The sequence below is a fragment of the Idiotropiscis lumnitzeri genome, chromosome 17 (genome assembly GCF_059441095.1).
Source record: "Idiotropiscis lumnitzeri isolate Australia: NSW breed Sydney's pygmy pipehorse chromosome 17, RoL_Ilum_1.0, whole genome shotgun sequence".
NCBI classification, from domain to species: domain Eukaryota; kingdom Metazoa; phylum Chordata; class Actinopteri; order Syngnathiformes; family Syngnathidae; genus Idiotropiscis; species Idiotropiscis lumnitzeri.
In genome coordinates, this window is record NC_142407.1 from 14,163,285 (window position 1) to 14,182,436 (window position 19,152).

Consider the following 19,152-nt stretch of genomic DNA (forward strand, 5'->3'; position numbering starts at 1 on the left):
GGTCATAAGGTGTTATAAATCCGAATTATAGCAAAACTACTTACCGCTTTCCAGGAAGCCTTCAAATGAGGAGACATTAAGTGTTTGAATAGCAATACTGTAACCTTGTGGTGTGTTTCAGGAACTGCTGTAGCACATTAGGAAGCAGCATTGATAGCATTTTTGTACATTCCAAGTCAAAGAAAAAGCACTCAGTCCCAAATAAAGGCCTGTACATTTATTAATTTCAATAGCAGGAGCAATAAGCAGCCATATTTAAATACAAGTGTGATTTCTAATACGACGGTTATAGGTTAATGCGGCTGTTGTCGCCTACTTGTGAATAAAGACGGATGGTTATCACCTATGTGACGCTAACAAAAATAACTTGCAAGAATGAAAACGTAGGGTGCAAAAAAAAAAAAAGACAAAATAATCCCTAAAATAAAGACAGTCAACTGTGTACAAAGATCACATTGGTGAAAAACACTCAAGTGTTGGTTTTCGCTCAAGTTTTGTCGTATTGTTTCTGAACTGCCGCCAAGGAAAAGCTAGCCAAGATTTCAAACACACGCGTAGCCTCGCGTCCTCTGTTGACAAACGCTCATCAATAAGTGCATTTAATCCTCCTATTGACGTTGGTTTCTCAGGAAAAGAAATAATGGTCCTTGGGTAAATTTGACCCGTTATCGAAAAATGTTTTTGGAATTAATGCACACAAAAAAAAGTAATTTCTTGGACTTGCAGCACCCTCTTCTGACACTAATGGTCATTGCGGGCAATAATCAAAGCGCTTGTAATGTTAGATTTAACTGCCGTTAAAATTCACGTTTCCCTTTTTTTTTTTTTTACCCCAATTGTAAGTGTCAGGAATAGGAAAACAAATTTACCAAAACATGTGCTTACACCAATACACTTACTAGAAAACTTAAGTCCGGAAATATATCGGGTCAATTTGATATAACAGGAGGTTTAAACACGAGGCCATAACATTTTAGCATGTCAGTGCATACAAATCGCACTGAACGTTTCTGTTTTAAATAAAAATCCCAATAAGGATGTCTTTGAGCGCATCATTACTAATGATATTTATCATTCCAATTCTGTTGTAGTTGTTCACACACATTATGCCACCGCACTTAATACTTCAGCAAAATAACAGGAAGGCAACACACTGGCCCAAGAGCTTTCGGCATGTCAGTGCTAACAATTAGCGCTAAAAAAAATTCTGGATGCAGTGTGCATCTTGCAAAATGTCAGCAGTCCTGTCCGGGTCCTTTAGGTCCAAAGCAAGGACAGTTTTTTTTTTTTTTTTTTTTAAGTACGCTATTTTAGCTTTCCTGTCGAGGTAAAAGGGGTCATTCTGTCGGTGGGAGCGTGACCCTTTTTCCATCCTGGCGGACGCGGTAACAGTCGACACGCGTTAGGCAAAGTCAAATTGGGTCCTGGTGCTCGAGTTGCAAAGGTTTGGGCGAAGGGAACGATGATCCGTGGATGGATGGTCGCAGCTGTTAAAAAAAGTCCACCAAAGTTGCGGTTGTGTTAAGGGTCCAGTTTTTGGTTGTTTCGCCACGTCTGGTAATGTTCATTGCTTGCATTTTTGTGTGTGCGCGCGCATTTTCTTTCTTTCTTTCTTTTTAGTCGAGCGGTTTGCTGCCGCCGTCACCCTTCTGGTCCAAGCGGCTCTTGCTGCTCTTCACCATGTAAATAAAGTAGGACAGCGTCTCCTTCTCGTTCACCGGAATGTTCCTGAAGTGACGGCTCACCGTCTGCGGACGCACAGGACACGGGACAAGAATGTGACAGTCAGAACTCAGAAGCATGCGCCCCACTCAGGAATTTACAAAAGTTGACACTTCTGTCATGGTTAGCGAAAGTTCTCCGGTCCACTTTGTGGATAACAATCAGCGTCAAAGGGGCCCATTTCTGCTTAACGGTATGTCGAACCTTTACTGTTGTAGGGCCGTGGACAAAAATCCTTCCTTCGGTTCTGAATAAATCACTCACATCTATGTTTATTTGGCCGATTGGCCATTTGTAGGTCGGGATTTTAAGGTGCTTCCCGAGAGGTGTTTCTGACATGTGCTCGACAGCATGCGGGGAACCGCCCCGAGCTTCGCAGACAAAACTTAGCTTAAAAAAAAAATTAAAAAGTAAACAAACACTCAGCATGGCTAAGCGCTACACTGGCACAGCTGTGGGCGGTTGTCGCCTGCCGACCGCCGCGTTATTAATGACGTGCGAGGCTCGTTAAAGCGACTTCTCGAGTCTGGGGAAACGTTCAACTTGCTGGCCGGTGCCATTCATCCGCCGTTGGCGCCTGACGCCAATTCCCCGCCCCCCCGCCCGCCGCTTGGCTCGGATACAGGAGGTTTTCATAAGGCAGCTGCGGAAAGTCCACCTGTCGATGCGGCAAATTAGTCTAACGATCTCTCAGTGAGCAATTATGGCCGAGTGGGAGCCGCAACGCTGCGTACATTAAAGTCAACGACGACTCCAGTTGAGGGTGACGAGCGCTTATAGAGACGAGAACATGGATTCGGGTTCAAGTCTGCACCGAAAAGCCAATTTCAACAACATAATAGGCACGTTTAAAGTCCATGTAGTACGACATTGTTTCCAACTAAAACGCTTGGTATCCTTCAGGCATCAAAAGTAGCAGAATTTGGACTATAAAGCTGATGAGGCCGAGCAAATTCAAGTACACGTCATTCGCACGGGCATTCCCGAGAATTTGCCGTCGTGAAATGCGCGATCACCTCGGCCAGCTGGGCCTTGTTGAGGCCGGGCCTGGTCTGCAGCTTGTAGTGTCGCTTGTAGCGCCGCAACGTGTTCACCTGCAGCTGGAACAGGTCCACCTGGGAAGACGAGAGGCGGGGTCAGTACGGGATGCGGACTGGAATCATCCGAGCACACCTTCACGCGCTCACAAAGTCGGAACGTATCGAACGCTAGCATTCCATCTGTCGACTTCACGGGCAAAAAGCCAAAAATCTGAAATCGAGTTGTCTTTATACAAGTTCAGCAACACAGATGAGGTTTTAACATTCCAGATGACAAACGGAATTGTAGAAAAGCGGCTCAAGGGAAACGTCTTACCTCCGGCACTTCCACGTCGTGATCCGGAGACTCGCCGCCGTCGTCGCTAGTCTTTCTCTTCCTCTTGTTGCGCACGCTCTGGATGAAATTCTTGTGGAAGTCACAAATGTACAAATGGCGCACCTACAAAAAAAAAAGAGAGGGAATACGCCGTTAAAGAGCAGTTCGCAGTGGCGTTAACATTCCCGAGCAACTGGGTAACAGAAACTTTCTGTGCTGACAAATTGGCACATTAAGCACAGAGGATATCTGGAGTGTATCAGCGCATTCAAAAAAATAAACAAACAAACATCTCCATGTGGTTTTGTTTTGGATTCAGTCAACAAGCTCATCGGGTATGAAATCCACACCACAGAAGCACGTGACCTTGCCATTAGGAGACGGGTGCCGCCTGCCCACGGGAATGTTCTTTTCAAACTGTGCTCCCGCGACCTTCACGAGTGTGCATGCGTGCCACTTCTTTGACATGGCTCGCCACATGTGATGGAGGACATGTTTTGAAAACGTGGCGGGTCTGGAAAGCATCGAGCGTGTCGTTCTCAAGTCTTGCATGGGACCCTGAATATCTCCTTACATCTTCCCGAGGTCTTACCTTCGTCTATGTGGAAACACGTTTGACGCTTGAGTGCATTTTGGTCTATTGGAGGAACGAAAAAGCAACGCGGCGCTCAATCTTCTTCCTTAAACAAAACTACTTTTGGAAACAGCCACTAAACCCATTCTGACAGTATTGCAGCTTTGTAGTCGAGGATTTTTAGAAGCCTAAGTGCAGTGCAGATGTAGAGTATCGGATCCTGGTATCGGTGCATCTACAGTTTATTTATATTTTTTGGTTGCAATAATCAAGAAGCACTTGGACAACAAGAATAGTTGGATACAGTTTAAGTGACGAGTTGGTCAAGCTCAATACGTGGCAATGTATAAAGCTCTTAAAGAGTGGGCCAATGTTATTCACTCAAAATGACCTCGCCGAATAGTTGGACTATGACGACTCAGAAGAGCTAAGCGGCTAACGTTAGCACTGCTGTCTAAACCCGCTCGTTTCAACGAGGCAGAAAGCGACACAAACAAAGCCCAACTAAGCTCGCTTAGCCCAAAAAGTAAGCAAACGTGAAAAAAAACACTCAGCAAGGTTATGCATGCAAAGATGATACGAGGTAGTTTAGCATTAGCTGTCAATCAAGCGGCCAAAATCCAGTCTCGTGGAGAGGAGAACCCACAGCGGGGAAAAGTCGTCTTTTTTTCTCGCTCCCCTTTCAGATGTCACTCACGCTCTTATCGATGTCCAGTTTGAGCTTCTTCTGCGAAATGCTCTTCTGGATCCGCTTGCTGAAGGAGGCGTTGCCGGCGGAGCGGCCGCAGCGCTCGCCGTCCTCGATCAGGCAGCAGCTCTGGCCGTAGAGGGGCGGCGCGGGCGGCCCGTCGTGGCTGTCCTCCTCGGTACTGAAGCCATTCATCCTGGAGGGAGCCACTCCTTGGGGGATTCACCAGTTTAACAATTTAACACACACCACAAAATCCCTTCCGAAAGTGCACGTCCGATGAGATAATGGCGGGATTGGTCTTGCGCAGGTTTTCCCAAGAGTGGCGTTTCTATTGCCGAATTCCTCCGAAGCGAGTCGAAAACATGCTCTCGTCTGTCGCCATTCGACCAACCCACCCGCGGCCGGCTAACGTGTGCTAGCTCCAGCTAGTTAGCGTAAGCGCAAGGTGGACAGAATATTCCGAAGAGAGCTCACGTGTCGCGTATGACAGCAATCTCGAACGACTCCGGGCCGGTTTGAGATGAAACTCGACGGATACAGCAACTTTTTTTCGTGATTTAAAACAAATCTGGCGTTGAAATCGCGACAATCGCGTTTTACAATGGACGCGCTGGAGTGTTGGTAACGGAAGTTTCCCTCCCTCGCTACGATTGGTCAGTTTTTATTTGAAGGCGGGTTTAGTGATGAAACGCCGCTATGTGATTGGCTGTAACCAACGCCGGTCTTGGCTTGGTACCCATGCATTACTCCGGTGTTTTCCGCACACACGGCTAGTAAAGTATTTGTGATGGTTAGCGCCATGGGGATTTAACTTCGCATTTGGACATTTTGGGGGGGCCGTTTGTCGACCCCTTACAATCACAAAAATGTTCAGTATATCATTTAGTTAGCCTGCGCTGGTCGCGAAGAATGAAATTATGAACAACTTGTTAACGTGAGGCTAACTCAGCACCATCGTCATTCTGATTAAACTCCATTTGTCATTACAACTCCCTCACTTGTACATAAATAATTGCGTGTATTTCTGATCATCGTTTCTGGAAATATTCATTGTGCAAGATGCATTGCAAGGCGCATGCTGACATCGCCGTGGTGTAAGTCCACCAGTGACCTTACAGGGGGCGACAGCGTCTACTAAATGAAACAAGGAGTACTTAGGCTGTCAAAATAATTTTAAACTACTTCTGAAAATCTACAAGAGCTTGATTTGATGCATTCGCTTGATTTCATGTTTACAAACAATCATGGTTTATTAAAATATTGTGGTTAAATTTTCATCTCAGTTTTAAAAAGACTGCTTTTAATGCAAAGCAGTCTTTATTAAAACACTTAATTCTGCTCTTTTTCTTGTTATCATTTGTCTGGTGCCTCATGCTCGGATGAAGAGAAAGGTTCAAGCAGAGGACACCATTAAAATAGCATAACAAACGAAAATTGGATTATTGTCTTGATGAGGCTAATAGAGGCTTTAATGGACCATTAAGATGTGATGAGACTGTCAGAAAGAAATGCTGCACAAGAGGTAATAACATCAAAATAGTTTACATCTTGATGGCCCAAGAAAGCCAGTGTTAAAAGCGAGTTTTCAACAGGTTTAAGTTTAAGTCACATTGTTGTTTGTCATCAAACGTTGACATCATGCTGCAATTTACTCACATTAGATCGCGTAGGCCAAAAAGCTTGGCAATTTAGCGTCATTTAACCACCACAACACTAGATGGCAGTGGTGTTTTTAATGTGTGGATGTGCCACTTGACCCAGTTTATACACCAGTAGAAAGGCACATAATGTGCCAAGAAATGAATCCTAAAAGTCACCAGAAAGTCTTGTGGAGAAAAAAAAAATGCTGGCATTTATATAAACAGAAATGGTTGAGAGTTCGTCTTAAGGTCGTCCTTAAATCTTGGGCTGACGTAAATTTGAAAGCGCCGGCAAATAACGGCAGTCAAAGCACCCCGAGGGAATAAATATTTAGGGAAGTGAGAATTTATGAAGGGTTTAAATCAGTGACATAACAAAGCGGACTTCCTGCCTCTGGATTCGATCCGTATTTCTGCAGGATGTTTTGAATATGCTTTTCATAACACGCGGCTTGTTTTCGTCGACCCTGAGACTGAGAGCAACATGACCCAGGAAACGAACCGAGCGCAAACGGAGTTGTGCACCACAAACAGTGAAAAGCGCGCACGCCAGAATGCAAAATGAGATTTTCTGATGGTTAGATGATGAAAGTGAGAAAGTCGTATGCAATAAAGCATTTCACCCCCACAAGTGAGTAGAAAAAAATTAATCACAACATTTAGAGTGTCCATTGATGAGATTTCCCATATAGGTGAGCTGCATGCAAAGACTTTTTAAAGTGGCCAATGACTGTTGAATGATTTCATCGTTTGAGACAGAGACAATTAATTACGACGTCCTTTAGAGAGGTCAAGGACTGTTTTCGCCTATGGTAAGGCGCATATAACCCCTTTTTTAGATTCGCTGTAGAATGTCTTCCATCACTACTGTTGGACAGTAGCCATTGACTAGGCGATTTTCCGCAGTGGCCAGATAGACAGACCGATAAATCGACACTGAAGATAAAAAAAAACTTTATTCATGAGAGATATGACAGTAGATTGTCACAGCAGCAATATTCACAATCACATCATAAAAAGCAAAACAAATACAAAATCAGCATTTGAGTGGTCGGAAGAAAAAGCAAATATACATTTATCTACTAGACTGATTTCAACCCCCCCTGTGACAGTGACAATAAAAATCTATTCCGTTTTATTCTATTAAATCTGTACTGGGAGCAATATAGTGCCACGCAGCAATCATCAAGCATGCGAGTCCCCGGAGGCCCAAGTGTGCATTTTATTACCATCTGGTGGTCAAACGAGAACACTGCGACACAAATCGAGAATCAATCAGCTTTATAGTTGCAATATTGCCCTGGTGTTTGTTTATGACAATGTATGAGTGTCGCCATTAGTTGGACAGGCGTGACGATGTATTTAGAACATCGAGTAAAGCACATGATGCCTCCTGTGCAATAAAAAACGACGGCCATAAAAAGACGTGGAACGCATAAAGTGACGGATATAAAGAGGAATATCTATATTTACTGTTGCAGAGGCACGAGTGCGAAAACGAGTGTCACGTGACACGTAAAGAGGCTAGCAGGTTTGCTACGTTAAAGGTTGAAATAGTCCATCACATGCAAGGTGTCTTCATTCTCTACAGTTGAGTGTGTGTATGGGGGGGGTGTGTTTCGTCCCCCCCCCCTCCATCGGTCAATGTGTCCACTTGGAAGGCTAAATGAGCGATTGATTTTGGCCACTCTGCAATAACAGTTCGTCATTGGTGATCAATGACCCAACATGAGCTTGGACACGCTACGTCTTTTCAAGTCCGCCAGCCCTCCATCATCGTTTTTCATCACGCTAAATGGAACGGAAACACACTTCCCAGGCTTGCCGCGTCCATTTTGGACAATGGAGAGTAATGAAATGTCCACTGGTCCAGAAGGAAGTCCAAAGTCATCTTGAAGTCCTTCAGTGCTCACTAAACACAATCCCTGTCACGTAAAACACAAATTGCTGCAGTGATGCGTTCATGAGAACTAGGAAATTGGAAATGCCACAGCACTAGTCCAGGTCTGATTTTACATTAGCCAATGTCAAGCAAGCCATGTTGGTCCGCCAAGTCAAAATTTGCATATAACTGAGGCGCACTAAATGAATTGGAGGTGAAAAAAAATCGGAGTTTGACAGAACATTTCCACATGGGTCATTTTAAAAAATTAATCACTACTTTTTTAGAGTGGCCAATGTCTGACTAATGTTTTAGGAAATGATGTTTAGCGAGGCCAACAACTAGAATGGTTTGCAATTGAATGCTACTATTAATATTTTTTGGGTGTGGAAATTTAACAATATGCTTGCAAAAACAATTCTTATCCTGTCACCTAACATGCGGACAGAAGAAGGCAACCGTAAAAACAGTAGCCCTCGTTAGCGTGTTCATCCGTGTGAAATATGTGGCGGGGGGGGGACAGCGACGGAGCTCATAAATCTGCAGCCTTAACCTCCAGGAAGCAACATCTGTAGGTTGGCGTCGTCAGCCGTCACAAATCGCCTTCCGGCCACTTTCTCCTTCCAGGCCTCTGATCGATTTTGCTCCTTGGCCGCCGCAAGGTTGTCCAGACTCGGCCTGTCGGTCATGGAAGATGTAACGGCAGCGCGCCGTTGATTGGGCCACCTTGACCATGAAGGTGATGATGCACGACAGAGCACCCGGGCGGATATTGTCCATCTTTGCGCACAAGTAGTAGTCAGAACAGAGTTTCTCAGTAGTTGTCAAAGTGAAGACTTGTGAATTGTGGGGGTAGAGACGTGGGTGGCCGTCAATTTCGGTGCCAGATTTTTGTTTTTTTTGCAAAAGAATAATAATAGAAATATACACAAGTATTGTAGTGATGTTTAGAACTTTAAAAAATATATAGTTTCAGCATAGCTGAGGATGTTGTGTTCAGGGGCCTGAGGCTGTGGGCGCCAAGTTTTTGTGGATGGTGCAAAAGAAGAACAAAATATACAATATCGGGAAGAAGTAGATAAATAAAAGAAATAAATTAAAAAAAGGTAGCGACAAATAATGAATATAGTTTGTTTCGTATGAGACATCCTGCAAAATCCGAGTGAGCAATACGGTAGCCAAGGAGGGTCCAAAAAGCCGCGTCGTAAGTGCCAAATTGTGACCCATTAGCATATCCGAGTCTCGGAGGCCACTTGAGCTGTCAGTCAAGCGCTCTCCTGACCTCGCCTGTCGTTTCTCCTCCCTCGTTTCTCGACATTATCACCCGCAATCCCGTTAGCTGGCCTCCCGCCTCGCCTTCCACGTCTGCCGCGCGACCTGCGAGCGGAGCGTTTGAATTTAAAAAGGACCCAAGGGCCCGAAAGGCCTGTCTGAGCGGGTCTCCGGTGGCCCTGACCCGGAGAATATTTGACTTTTTTTTTTTTTTTAACTAATAGCAGCTAATGAACGAGCGCCATTCCGGCTTGCTTGCCTTCATTTCAAATTCTGTAATCCGTTTCCATTTATTCCCGTCCCTTTGTCTTTGTCGCTTGCTCGGAGGGCATCCGCGGAGGGCAATTATCTTACAGGGCTTGTCTGGCTCTCACGTACACACACACACACGCACGCACGCACACGCACGCACACACTTAGCTCATCACGGGATGACAGCGGGTGAATGGCCGCTACCCGCAGAGACTTGATCTGACACATTCCACAGCTTCCTGTCAAAGATGCGTCACATCGTAACTAGACAAAAAATAAAAAATCACGTTACACGACATGATGTTAGGCGGCGTAATGATTCGCTACGTTACGTTACGCTACGTCGGTTCACATGACAATGCGTTTCGGAACGTTGCATTACACTACATATCGTAACTTAATGGTCCACATTTTTTGAGAACTTTTGACTTTTAGCCATGTTACATTACACACAAATTATTATTACGCAAGGCTATGCTTTGTTATGCAAATTGTTTTTACGTTATAATATGTTAAGCTAAGTAACATGATTGATTGTGCAATATCCCCCCCTCTCAAATGAATAGAATAAAATACATTTGAACATTTTTGTGACAAAATGTTGCCTCTTGCTAATGGAAGTAGCCACTAGCCAGCTAGCTAGCTAGTTGTTACTACAATGTCCTTGGATTGCGTCAGAGGGAAATTTCTCAGAAGCAATCGTAATCATATCAGCAGTACTGTCGTGGTGTTGATAGGAAAGTTACATTATTTCATGCAAATTGCATTAGGAAAATGAATCCAAGAGGGGGGGGGGATTGGGTTATCAGAGCACGGGACAGCAAAAAAAGTGGAAGCGTGTCACGGACAGAAGCACCTGCCTGCAGGGACGCCAGCGCAGGAAGGAAATAATTGTTTGTGACGTTGTCCAAATCGTTTACATCTGCTGTCTGTCTGCGCGTCGCCATAGCGGAGCGACCCCCTTCCCCGAATAATTGCCATTCAACGCGTTTGCCTCAATGGAAGTAAATTGAATTGATCTGAAACTGCCGGCGTAATCGTACAACCTCTATGAAGACGATGTTGGATGCAAAAGTTTGACATTCTTGTCAAGAATGGGATGTCATTAGAATAATCCGATTGAATGCTTAGAATGTTTTTTTTTTTTTTGGAAGCAATGCCAGGACATCTGGGCTTTTCAGTTATTGCTGGTCAACTGTTATAATAATAACTACCAGCCGAGTAAAAAAAAAAAAAAAAGGTTATTTGACGTGTTAAGCCGTCAATGGCAGTAAATGAGTTAAAACATTGTGCACCGCAACGTTACTCCACATTCCGCTGCATATTACGTTATTCTTAATTACATTTTGTCTGTGGTGGTGTCACAAAGACACACACACGCACACAAAGAAACTAAAGAAGAAAGTTAATTCTATAAAGGTGTGTTACCTTTCGTAAACAATCCAGCCTGCGTCCATGCTCGTGGTTATTCCTTTCTTGGGTTCATTTCAAGCTGCTTTGCTATCTGCTGTGCTGCAGTGAGGCTGCAAAAGCCCTGAGCAGATCCCTAATTTATTTTATTGCTGCCTCGGTAACTATTTACCCTGTGAGCTCTTCTCGATATTTTCTTCTCATGTGTGTGTGTGTGTGTGTATTCAGTACCAGCTGGATAAAATAAATCCCCGAAGGGTGAAAGCGACCGGCACGAAGAGGGGAATAGGACCTTCTCTGGAAATCCGTTTGTCGTCAACCCCATTACGGCCCGTTTTAATGACATTTCACAGCACGCTGATTTAACACCGCACCGACCAGCAGGAGACTGAGAGGATTGCAAATGTGCCTCACGGGAAAGCTCCGGCGCAGTGTTTGCTTCCTTTGTTTCACTGCTGTGCACCTTACACCTTTTAATCCTCGGATGAAATAGAATGATATGCTTGTTGATATTACATTTCAGTTTTACAGCTCTCTTTTCTTTGAACCCATTCACTGCCATTGACGGATTTAGACGTCAAAAAGGACATTTATTTGATCTAGGCTGGCAATGAATGAGAGTTAATGTTTGTTTATATTTTGTGTTTCGTGATATTGTGTTACCTTACATTGAACTGCGAGAACTTGTGGCACCTAAATTTGCATCGTGATGCGTCACGTTTCGATATGAGGCAATGCGATTATATTGCGATAGGTTACAATGCGCTACGTGGCTTATTTTGTGTTGCACTACGTTATGTTGCACTGTTGTGACAAGAGATGTTACGATAACCAAATGTCACGATACCATGATATCGCAATATGAACTTCATGAGACGATAAATATGACGATATTGTGGGTTGGTTGCGATATAAACAAAGCTCTCTATAATGATGGGGGAAAAAAATCGCAATATTTTATGTTTATGTATGTTACATTCAAGAAAGTTAAAAAAAAAAAAAAAGTGTTGCGTCACACTGAGCCACACTCCACCATCTTGTTTGACTTTATATTCAAAGCTTAAAGTTCTGTTATGCAACAGTTAATAAAGTAATGTCCTCAAATTAAATGAGCAACACAGACATTTTCAATTGCGGTTGCACTACTTAAATTTCTTTAGTGTCATTAATATTTTTTTTAGTGCAGTGTTTTTTTTACTGTTCAGTTTAATTTTTCCAGCTTTTATTTTGAATGTGTAGCAGTGTAATTGAACGCTTGAGTTTTGGATGTGCAGCCAGGATGGCCGAGTGGTCTAAGGCGCCGCGTTCAGGACCCAGTCTCACCAGGAGGCCTGGGTTCGAATCTCGAATTTCCCCATTGTGGGACTAATAAAGGCAATATTATTATTATTATTATTATTATAGCATTGCTTAGTGCTGTGCTGTGTTACACAACACGACTTACGATGACACAAAACCAAGATGACACTTTAATGCAAACGTGCTGTTATGACACGACACACTTTGAAGGCCTTTTGAAAACAATCACACCGGACAAGTACAGTTGTCTTTGCGCTTAATGCCACCAGACGGAACTCTCGAAAAAAAAACAACCCCACAATTGGATTAGAGCGAGCGCTTTGAGTGATTGTGAGAGAAAAAGAAGCCGTCGTCTTCGCCGGCGTCCAGTCCGGATAACCAATAGCCCGTTGAATAATTCATCCGCGAGCAGAAAAAAACATAAGCTAATATGTTTTTCTAAGTATGATGGATGGCGTTTAGCTCAAACGAGCGGAACACGAGGCGGGATGCTCGCAATGCCGTCGCTGAAGGGGAGGAACATTCCGGTTAGCCAGCTTCAACCCGATCGATAGTGACAAGTTTCATTTCAAAATAAAAATCCCATTTATTTCAAGAGCGCAGACGGAATGCGCAAGTATTTCAATAGTACTTGGAGTCGTTTGTTCGAAGTGCAGTCACTTAATTGCGGGGCGGAGCATCCACATAAATAAATAAATAAGTGTTGCCAGCATCATAACTACAAAATAAACTCCCCGTAATTGAAACCGTCTTGCTGCTTTTCTACAGTTTATTTCTTTTGCTCTATGTAAGTTTTGTATTTTTTTAATTTGAAACCCAAAACCTGACTTGGCCTAACTCAGACTTAAAATGTGAAATTGAAACCCAAAGAAACCCCAAATCTGAACGTTAAAACTACCAATGACAGCATGCTGCATTGTTACGCTACACAGCATTATGCTAGGCTACACAACTTCACTATATGACGTTATGCTACATAACATTATGCTACATTAGGTTATGCTACATAAAATTATTATGCTACATAGCATTAGCTTCATAACGCTGCTCTACATAATGTCACGTCACATAATATTCCGCTACATTACTAAAGCTATAAAACACTGCGGCACATAATAGGCAACATTACACTGCTCTACATAACAACGCTACATTACGCTAGGCTACATAATGTTACGTTGAGTAAAGTTGTTTTACATAACTGCTACATAACATTGTAATAATGCTACATAATGCTAATGTTGGGCTCCACTACTTCCCGCTATGTGTTATGTACATGCCGTTACGCAACAAATTGTCGCTAAACATATTAATGCACTACAATACGTTCTACATTATTCTACATTTAGCCCCAAAAAAACTTTGCGCCGCTTAAAGTTGTTTTATTTAGCGTTTCGCAATTAAATACTGCAGTGCATGATGTTGCGATACGTTTTTTTTTGCTCCGAGTGCCACGGTGTAGCGTCATTCTCCTGAATGACTTTTGTGGCACGAAACGGCTTAATTTGTCAGAAGAAGCGCTCAATTATTCATGCACGACTACTACTGCCTCGTCTGTACAACGCGGTGAAACTCCACTGATGACGACGACGACCTCAATGCAGAGGTCACACTCGTTAGGGCACAGAGAAGTCGCGCACTCGCTCATTAAGTTGCAGACGATCTGTCACGTGGAAAAAAATAAAATAAAATATAATAAGAAAGTTGTGATGTATATTTGATGCAGTGTTGGGCTTTGCTTCACACGCACTCGCTACCTCGCCAAGACGCCATGAAACATTCATCGGGCCATTTGCATATCAAGCGACTTTTCCGCCGAGCTAAATTTGGGGCGGAGGAATTACCTCGCCTGTTTCAGCGAATCGGCGTACACACGCTTAACACACGGGAGACAGAATATCTATTTCGGGCTAAAGCGTTATCCCCCCCCCCCGCCAAAACACATTTCCGCCCTTCCAAGGCTTGACAGCCATTTTTTTTTTGTATTCCTTTACACCTCAGAGACCTGCGATAAATTGTCGACATGTAAATCTTTCGTGTGTGAAATTGTCTGCGCTTAAGGAAGACGTCTGCGTCAGTGTTATTACTGACAGCCGGCACAGAGTGACAACATAACGTTTCGTTTTTTTTTTTCTTAAACAGCTGTCATGTCCCGCCGGAAATATATCGACGCCGGATTGTCGCGATGATGTCAGTCACGGGTAAGTGGTAGTAGCAATTTGTGTCCACTTTATCCGAAGAGCCTTGAAAAGTGTCACCAACAGAAACGTGACACCAACAAATGCAACTTTCATGTCAGCCAAATGACTTGGGCAGATTTCCTATAAGGATATTCCCCGGTCATCAAATCCGATAATATCATATTTTTTAAGCCAAAACCCAAATTCAGCGCTTCTACAACATTCCCGCAAAAGCCATGAGTTCCCTTGATGTAAACACGTGGCTGACAACAACAGCGGGCTGCTTCCCACACTCACAGGCCTTTAGGGGCCACAAACACATTTGGCGTGAAACGGGAGGTCACGCCGCTTGACTGAACGTCTTTACAGTAGCTGCACTTCGGGGTACAAAGCGTGTGTGACCGCTGCGCGCCGACAGCACCTTAGCAACAAACGCTAACATGCTAACATGCTAACAGCACACTGCTGGTTCAAAGCAACACTCTGTACCGGGTGAGGAAGAGAAAATATGTATTTTTGACGCGACATGTCGTCTGAAATCTATCCGATTCTTGTATTGATGGTGGCTAATTGATTAGCTCACGTGGGATATGAATGAATATTAAGATAAGATTAGGGTTTAGGGTTAGGGTTAAACTAGGGTTCTGCTTTTGTTGTCAGAGAATCAATTAAGTGAAAATCTTGCGCGGTATATTCATGGAAAAAAAAAGAAGACGTGAGTGACAGGACAATAAGCACTGAGAGTTCATCTTGGATTTAACAAGTGAGGAACTTTTGCGGTTTTCTCACTTGCTGCGATCCGTCTAATCTGCACATTAAACGTCAACAACATCCTTTAAGCCGGAACGTGCGGACGCGTGATTCAGAACGCCAGCGGAGATTTTTGTTTGTCGTCCTTTCCGCAATAATCCTCCTGGTTGGACGACAGCTCTGAGCTGCCGTGACATCTAAATTCCAACCACCCCCCCAAAAAAAGTGACAAACATCCTGACAGAAGATGTGTGGAAGCTCGTAAATAAATATTTTGCTTGCTTAGATTTTTCACTTTAAAAGGGGGTGAAAAATGTCATTTTCAAGGGACATTAACTCATTTACTGCCATTGACGGATAAAGACGTCAATTTTTTTTTTTTTTTTACTTGGTGAATGAGTTAACATCAGAATCAGAAATGAGAAATAAATTAAATTAAAACTGGAAACTTTCCATGATGGCAATTAAATTACACTTGAGGGTCATATGCAAAACAGAACGTCATACAAACAACTTTTCCTTTTGCTGCTAATCGAAAAAAAAAAAAAAAAAATCCTTCGATAAAAACTCCCGGCATTTCGCAAGCCTACTTGTGAGTGCACGCAGGTGGACATCTCATCCCAGGTGAGGGTCTGTAGGTCTGAGTGATGGTGACCAGATGGGCCCCGGCTCAAAGCATCCTTGCGTGAGGGTCACTGCGAGAGACCTCTGCTGCTTTTTCCGCCTCATTAGGAACCCGGCTCGCCCTGCCGCGATGGCCGTCTGGCAGCCTGCACCTGGTCTAGAACATTTTTTTTTGGGGTCATTTTCAGGGTCAGAGGTGAGCTAGAGCTTACTTTGACTGACTTTTGTTGAGAGAAGCGAAGTTCAGTCTGGACCGCCCATCTGGCCGTCGTAAGGCACATTCACAAATTCCATGAACAGACTCGTTCTTTTGGGATGTGCGAGAATTTGCAGAGGATCCACCAAAGAATGCAAAAAAAACATGAAAACTCCTCACACAAGTGTTCCAATGGGGATTGGAACTTGGCTCTCCTGAATGCCAGGTAGTTGTGCCAACCACAAACACAAATTGATGCCCTATTAAATTAGAATTTATAAATAAAATAAATAAATAAATAAAAATATACAGTGTTCAAAATCTGGCAGGACGGTAGATTTGTGGTTCGCACATGTGCCTCGCAGTGAGCAAATTCAGCTTTGAAAGTCATTTATTAAATACTCTAATCCAGGTGTGGGCAAACTACGGCCCGGGGGCCACATGCGGCCCGTTAAAAATTTTAATCCGGCCCGCTGAATTTGGAAAAAATTAAACGAATAAGCCTTGTTAAGGTTTTATTTTCAAAATACTGTGGTTTTTACAAAGACGTATATATTGTTGTCATGCTTTTGTTCACTTTCATTTCATATCTTCAACTTACTCCATACATTGAGAAAAAAAACCTCCTCACATAACGAGTAAAAACGAACTAAAAACCAAGCATATTTTGAGGAAAACACAAATAAAAGCAAAGAAAAGTGCTCTGATAAAAGAAATTCAAATGAAGTGAATTTCCCAAAAACAAATAAAAACTAACTCGAAGAAAAACGCTTTTACAATCCTGCTATCTGGCGCGTCAGAAGGCCGAGCACGTTGCATTCCGTCCACGCATTTTCCTCGCAAGGAATCAAAGCACCTTGTGGCGTTTGTAACCGAAATTTGCTGAGTGCTGATCTAATTGGATAACAAAAAAGCAAGCGTTGTGTTGGCCGCTCTTTTAAATCAGGTTTTTAGTATGCGTTTATGGAAAGCTGTGATGTTAAAGTACAGCCGCAGGATCTTGCTGATCAAATGATTAGCTCGCTGCTGCCATTTTTAATTTATTATTATTATTTTTTTTTTTGGCAAAAGCAGCAAAATAACCTCAGCCGCCCTCGTGACTTGAAATTTTTCGGCTGGCACAACCTCCAGCTAGCTGACCGTCCTCACGCTGACCCACCGATGCCGCCACGACAGCTTCCGTCACTAAACGACTGAATCTCGCATTCTCCTTTGATTGGACGACGTTAAATTACACACGCAGAGCGTCCATTTGAGCAAAGTGGCTTCGGGCGTTCAAGAAATAAGCCGTATACTGATCAATGTGTGTCTGGGATCAAACAAGACACCAAGTGAGGATGTTGCCATGGCAACGTCACACCACTATGAAACTGACAGCCGATTATTATCAGAGAGGAAGAAAACTCTCGTGCGATTGATCCATCAGTGAAAGGTCAGCCAGATAATAAAAGCAACTTGTGGATAGTGGATGACAAAACCATGTAGTGATATGCACGCTGATATCAGTGTGAAGAAGAAGAAAAAGGAGGAGGAGCGGGTAGCGCTACCCAGTCACGCGGCTAAAGAGATTATTGCGGGGTCTGGGGTTCAAACAGCTACCGCAGTTCATCATTGTTGCGCCGAGAGTCGCCCCGAGTTACTCTCGCTCTAGCTTTCCTTTTTCAGCAATCGTCTTCGCCGTTTGATTCATCTCCTTCGATCTGTCTCTGCCTCAAAGCAAGGTGACATTGGCGACTTTAATGGATATTAACAGGATTTCTTTGGGGAAGATGCGGGAGAAGTGAGCCGGCTGAGTGCGCCGCACATGCACAATGACTTTTATGAGCTTGGAGGGAAGAAAAAAAAAAAAAAAAGGAGATGAAAAGACAACAACAACATCTTGGGTCACAACCTCAACTACACCATCGACTACCTACCTGTCCTACCACTGAGCGCTGTTACAAAGCGCTTTCCATGTGATGTCATACATTGAAAAGTACAAGTCAACGAAAAATAATTGGCATTCTATTTGACCATCTAATAGTCTACAACGTAGGCTACCTGCTAAAACAGGTGTGGGCAAACTATGGCCCGGGGGCCACACGCAGCCCGTCAAACGTTTTAATCCGGCCCGCCGAACTTGGAAAAAAATTAATTGAATAAACCTTGTTAATGTTTTATTTTCCAAGTACTGTGGTTTTTCCAACGACATATATATTGTTCTCATGCTTTTGTTCACTTTCATTTCAAAATTAAATGTATTTTTTTTCTCTCCAAAATGGACGGAGTCGTATTTGTACTTTGTTACTTCCCACCGCCGCTAAATCGTATCGAGGCTCGGCTGACTAACGTAAGCAACGATAACTCTGATAAACTGTGACGCTGAAACCCCCCACTGTTTTTAGCCATCAGAAGCTCGACGCTTCGGCGCGTCGTCTGTTTTCGCTTGAAATGAAAGGCGCCGGCGTCATTAAGCAGCGTTTCCTCGCATCTTTCTCTAATTGACACCTTGATCATCCCACACTGGATGGCGGAGCGACGAATACAAGCTCCAATTAGCATCACTGCAAAAAGCAACCCCACAAAAAAGCAACCCCCGCCAGTGCCAGGTGCTTCCTCGGGATCTCATTTAAAGAAGAGTTGAAAATAAACTCTCGACTTATTTCAGTTGGAGGGGAAGAAAAAAAAAGAGTCTTCCCACTCGTTATTGCGGCGGATTTATCGAGCTGCCAATCACTCGCTCTTGTTAGCGATTCAGCAGTGTGAGGAGGAGAATGTGTTGAAGATAATAACAGTGATTGCGTTGTACGGTGTGATCATAACCATCAGAAGAGCAGCTGCAGGGAAAAGGGGAGAGAGAGAGAGAGATGCATTGTGGGAAATCCAGAGGAAGTCGAAAAGGATCGTTGCAAATTGAAGCGAGACTTTTTTGTGGGTCTACTCATGATTAACAAGCCTACCGAATATTCTGGTGCGCTAACTGACTTGGAAATGGCCAAAATGACCTGAAAAGGCTGCTTTCAACCAAAATAGTATTATTCCTGTGTTTCTTCTCGCGACTTTTTTTTTTTTTTTTTAATCGGTCTACTCATAATAAACATGGCAACCAAATTTCATGGTGCCAAATTAAACCAGCCGCGGGAGCTGAATTTTCCCTCTCTCTCCCCCTCTGCGGTTGACTGTTTGAGCCCTGGCGGACCGTCGACAAGCAGCCTGACACATGTTGGGATGTGTTCAGGGAGCGCTGGCCCTCCAGGTGCTTTCAACAACTGGGTCACGTATCTAAAGAGCTCTCAAAGTGTTTGCGCCATCCTCTGCATGCCAC

General features: G+C 43.6%; 1 protein-coding gene across 1 annotated transcript; it reads right to left on the reverse strand.

Moving 5' to 3' along the window:
- Positions 1-202: 202 nt before the first annotated feature.
- On the reverse strand, positions 203-4,974 carry sap30l (sap30-like). The gene is made up of 5 exons (XM_088280478.1): positions 4,818-4,974; positions 4,350-4,552; positions 3,079-3,201; positions 2,739-2,837; positions 203-1,748 (listed from the first exon to the last, which is right to left on the reverse strand). Exons 2-5 carry the CDS (start codon positions 4,533-4,535, stop codon positions 1,617-1,619), a joined length of 540 nt encoding a protein of 179 aa, XP_088136604.1. The 5' UTR covers positions 4,536-4,552; positions 4,818-4,974; the 3' UTR covers positions 203-1,616.
- Between the last annotated feature and the right edge of the window lie 14,178 nt (positions 4,975-19,152).

Bases quoted from the DNA above. Each gene is read 5' to 3' on its own strand.
- sap30l (XM_088280478.1), bottom strand. From the start codon at position 4,535: ATGAATGGCTTCAGTACCGAGGAGGACAGCCACGACGGGCCGCCCGCG. The intron at 2,838-3,078 runs GTAAGACGTTTC...TCGTCTTCCCAG, and splicing joins ACGACGTGGAAGTGCCGGAG to GTGGACCTGTTCCAGCTGCA. The intron at 1,749-2,738 runs GTGATCGCGCAT...GTGCGTCCGCAG, and splicing joins ACAAGGCCCAGCTGGCCGAG to ACGGTGAGCCGTCACTTCAG.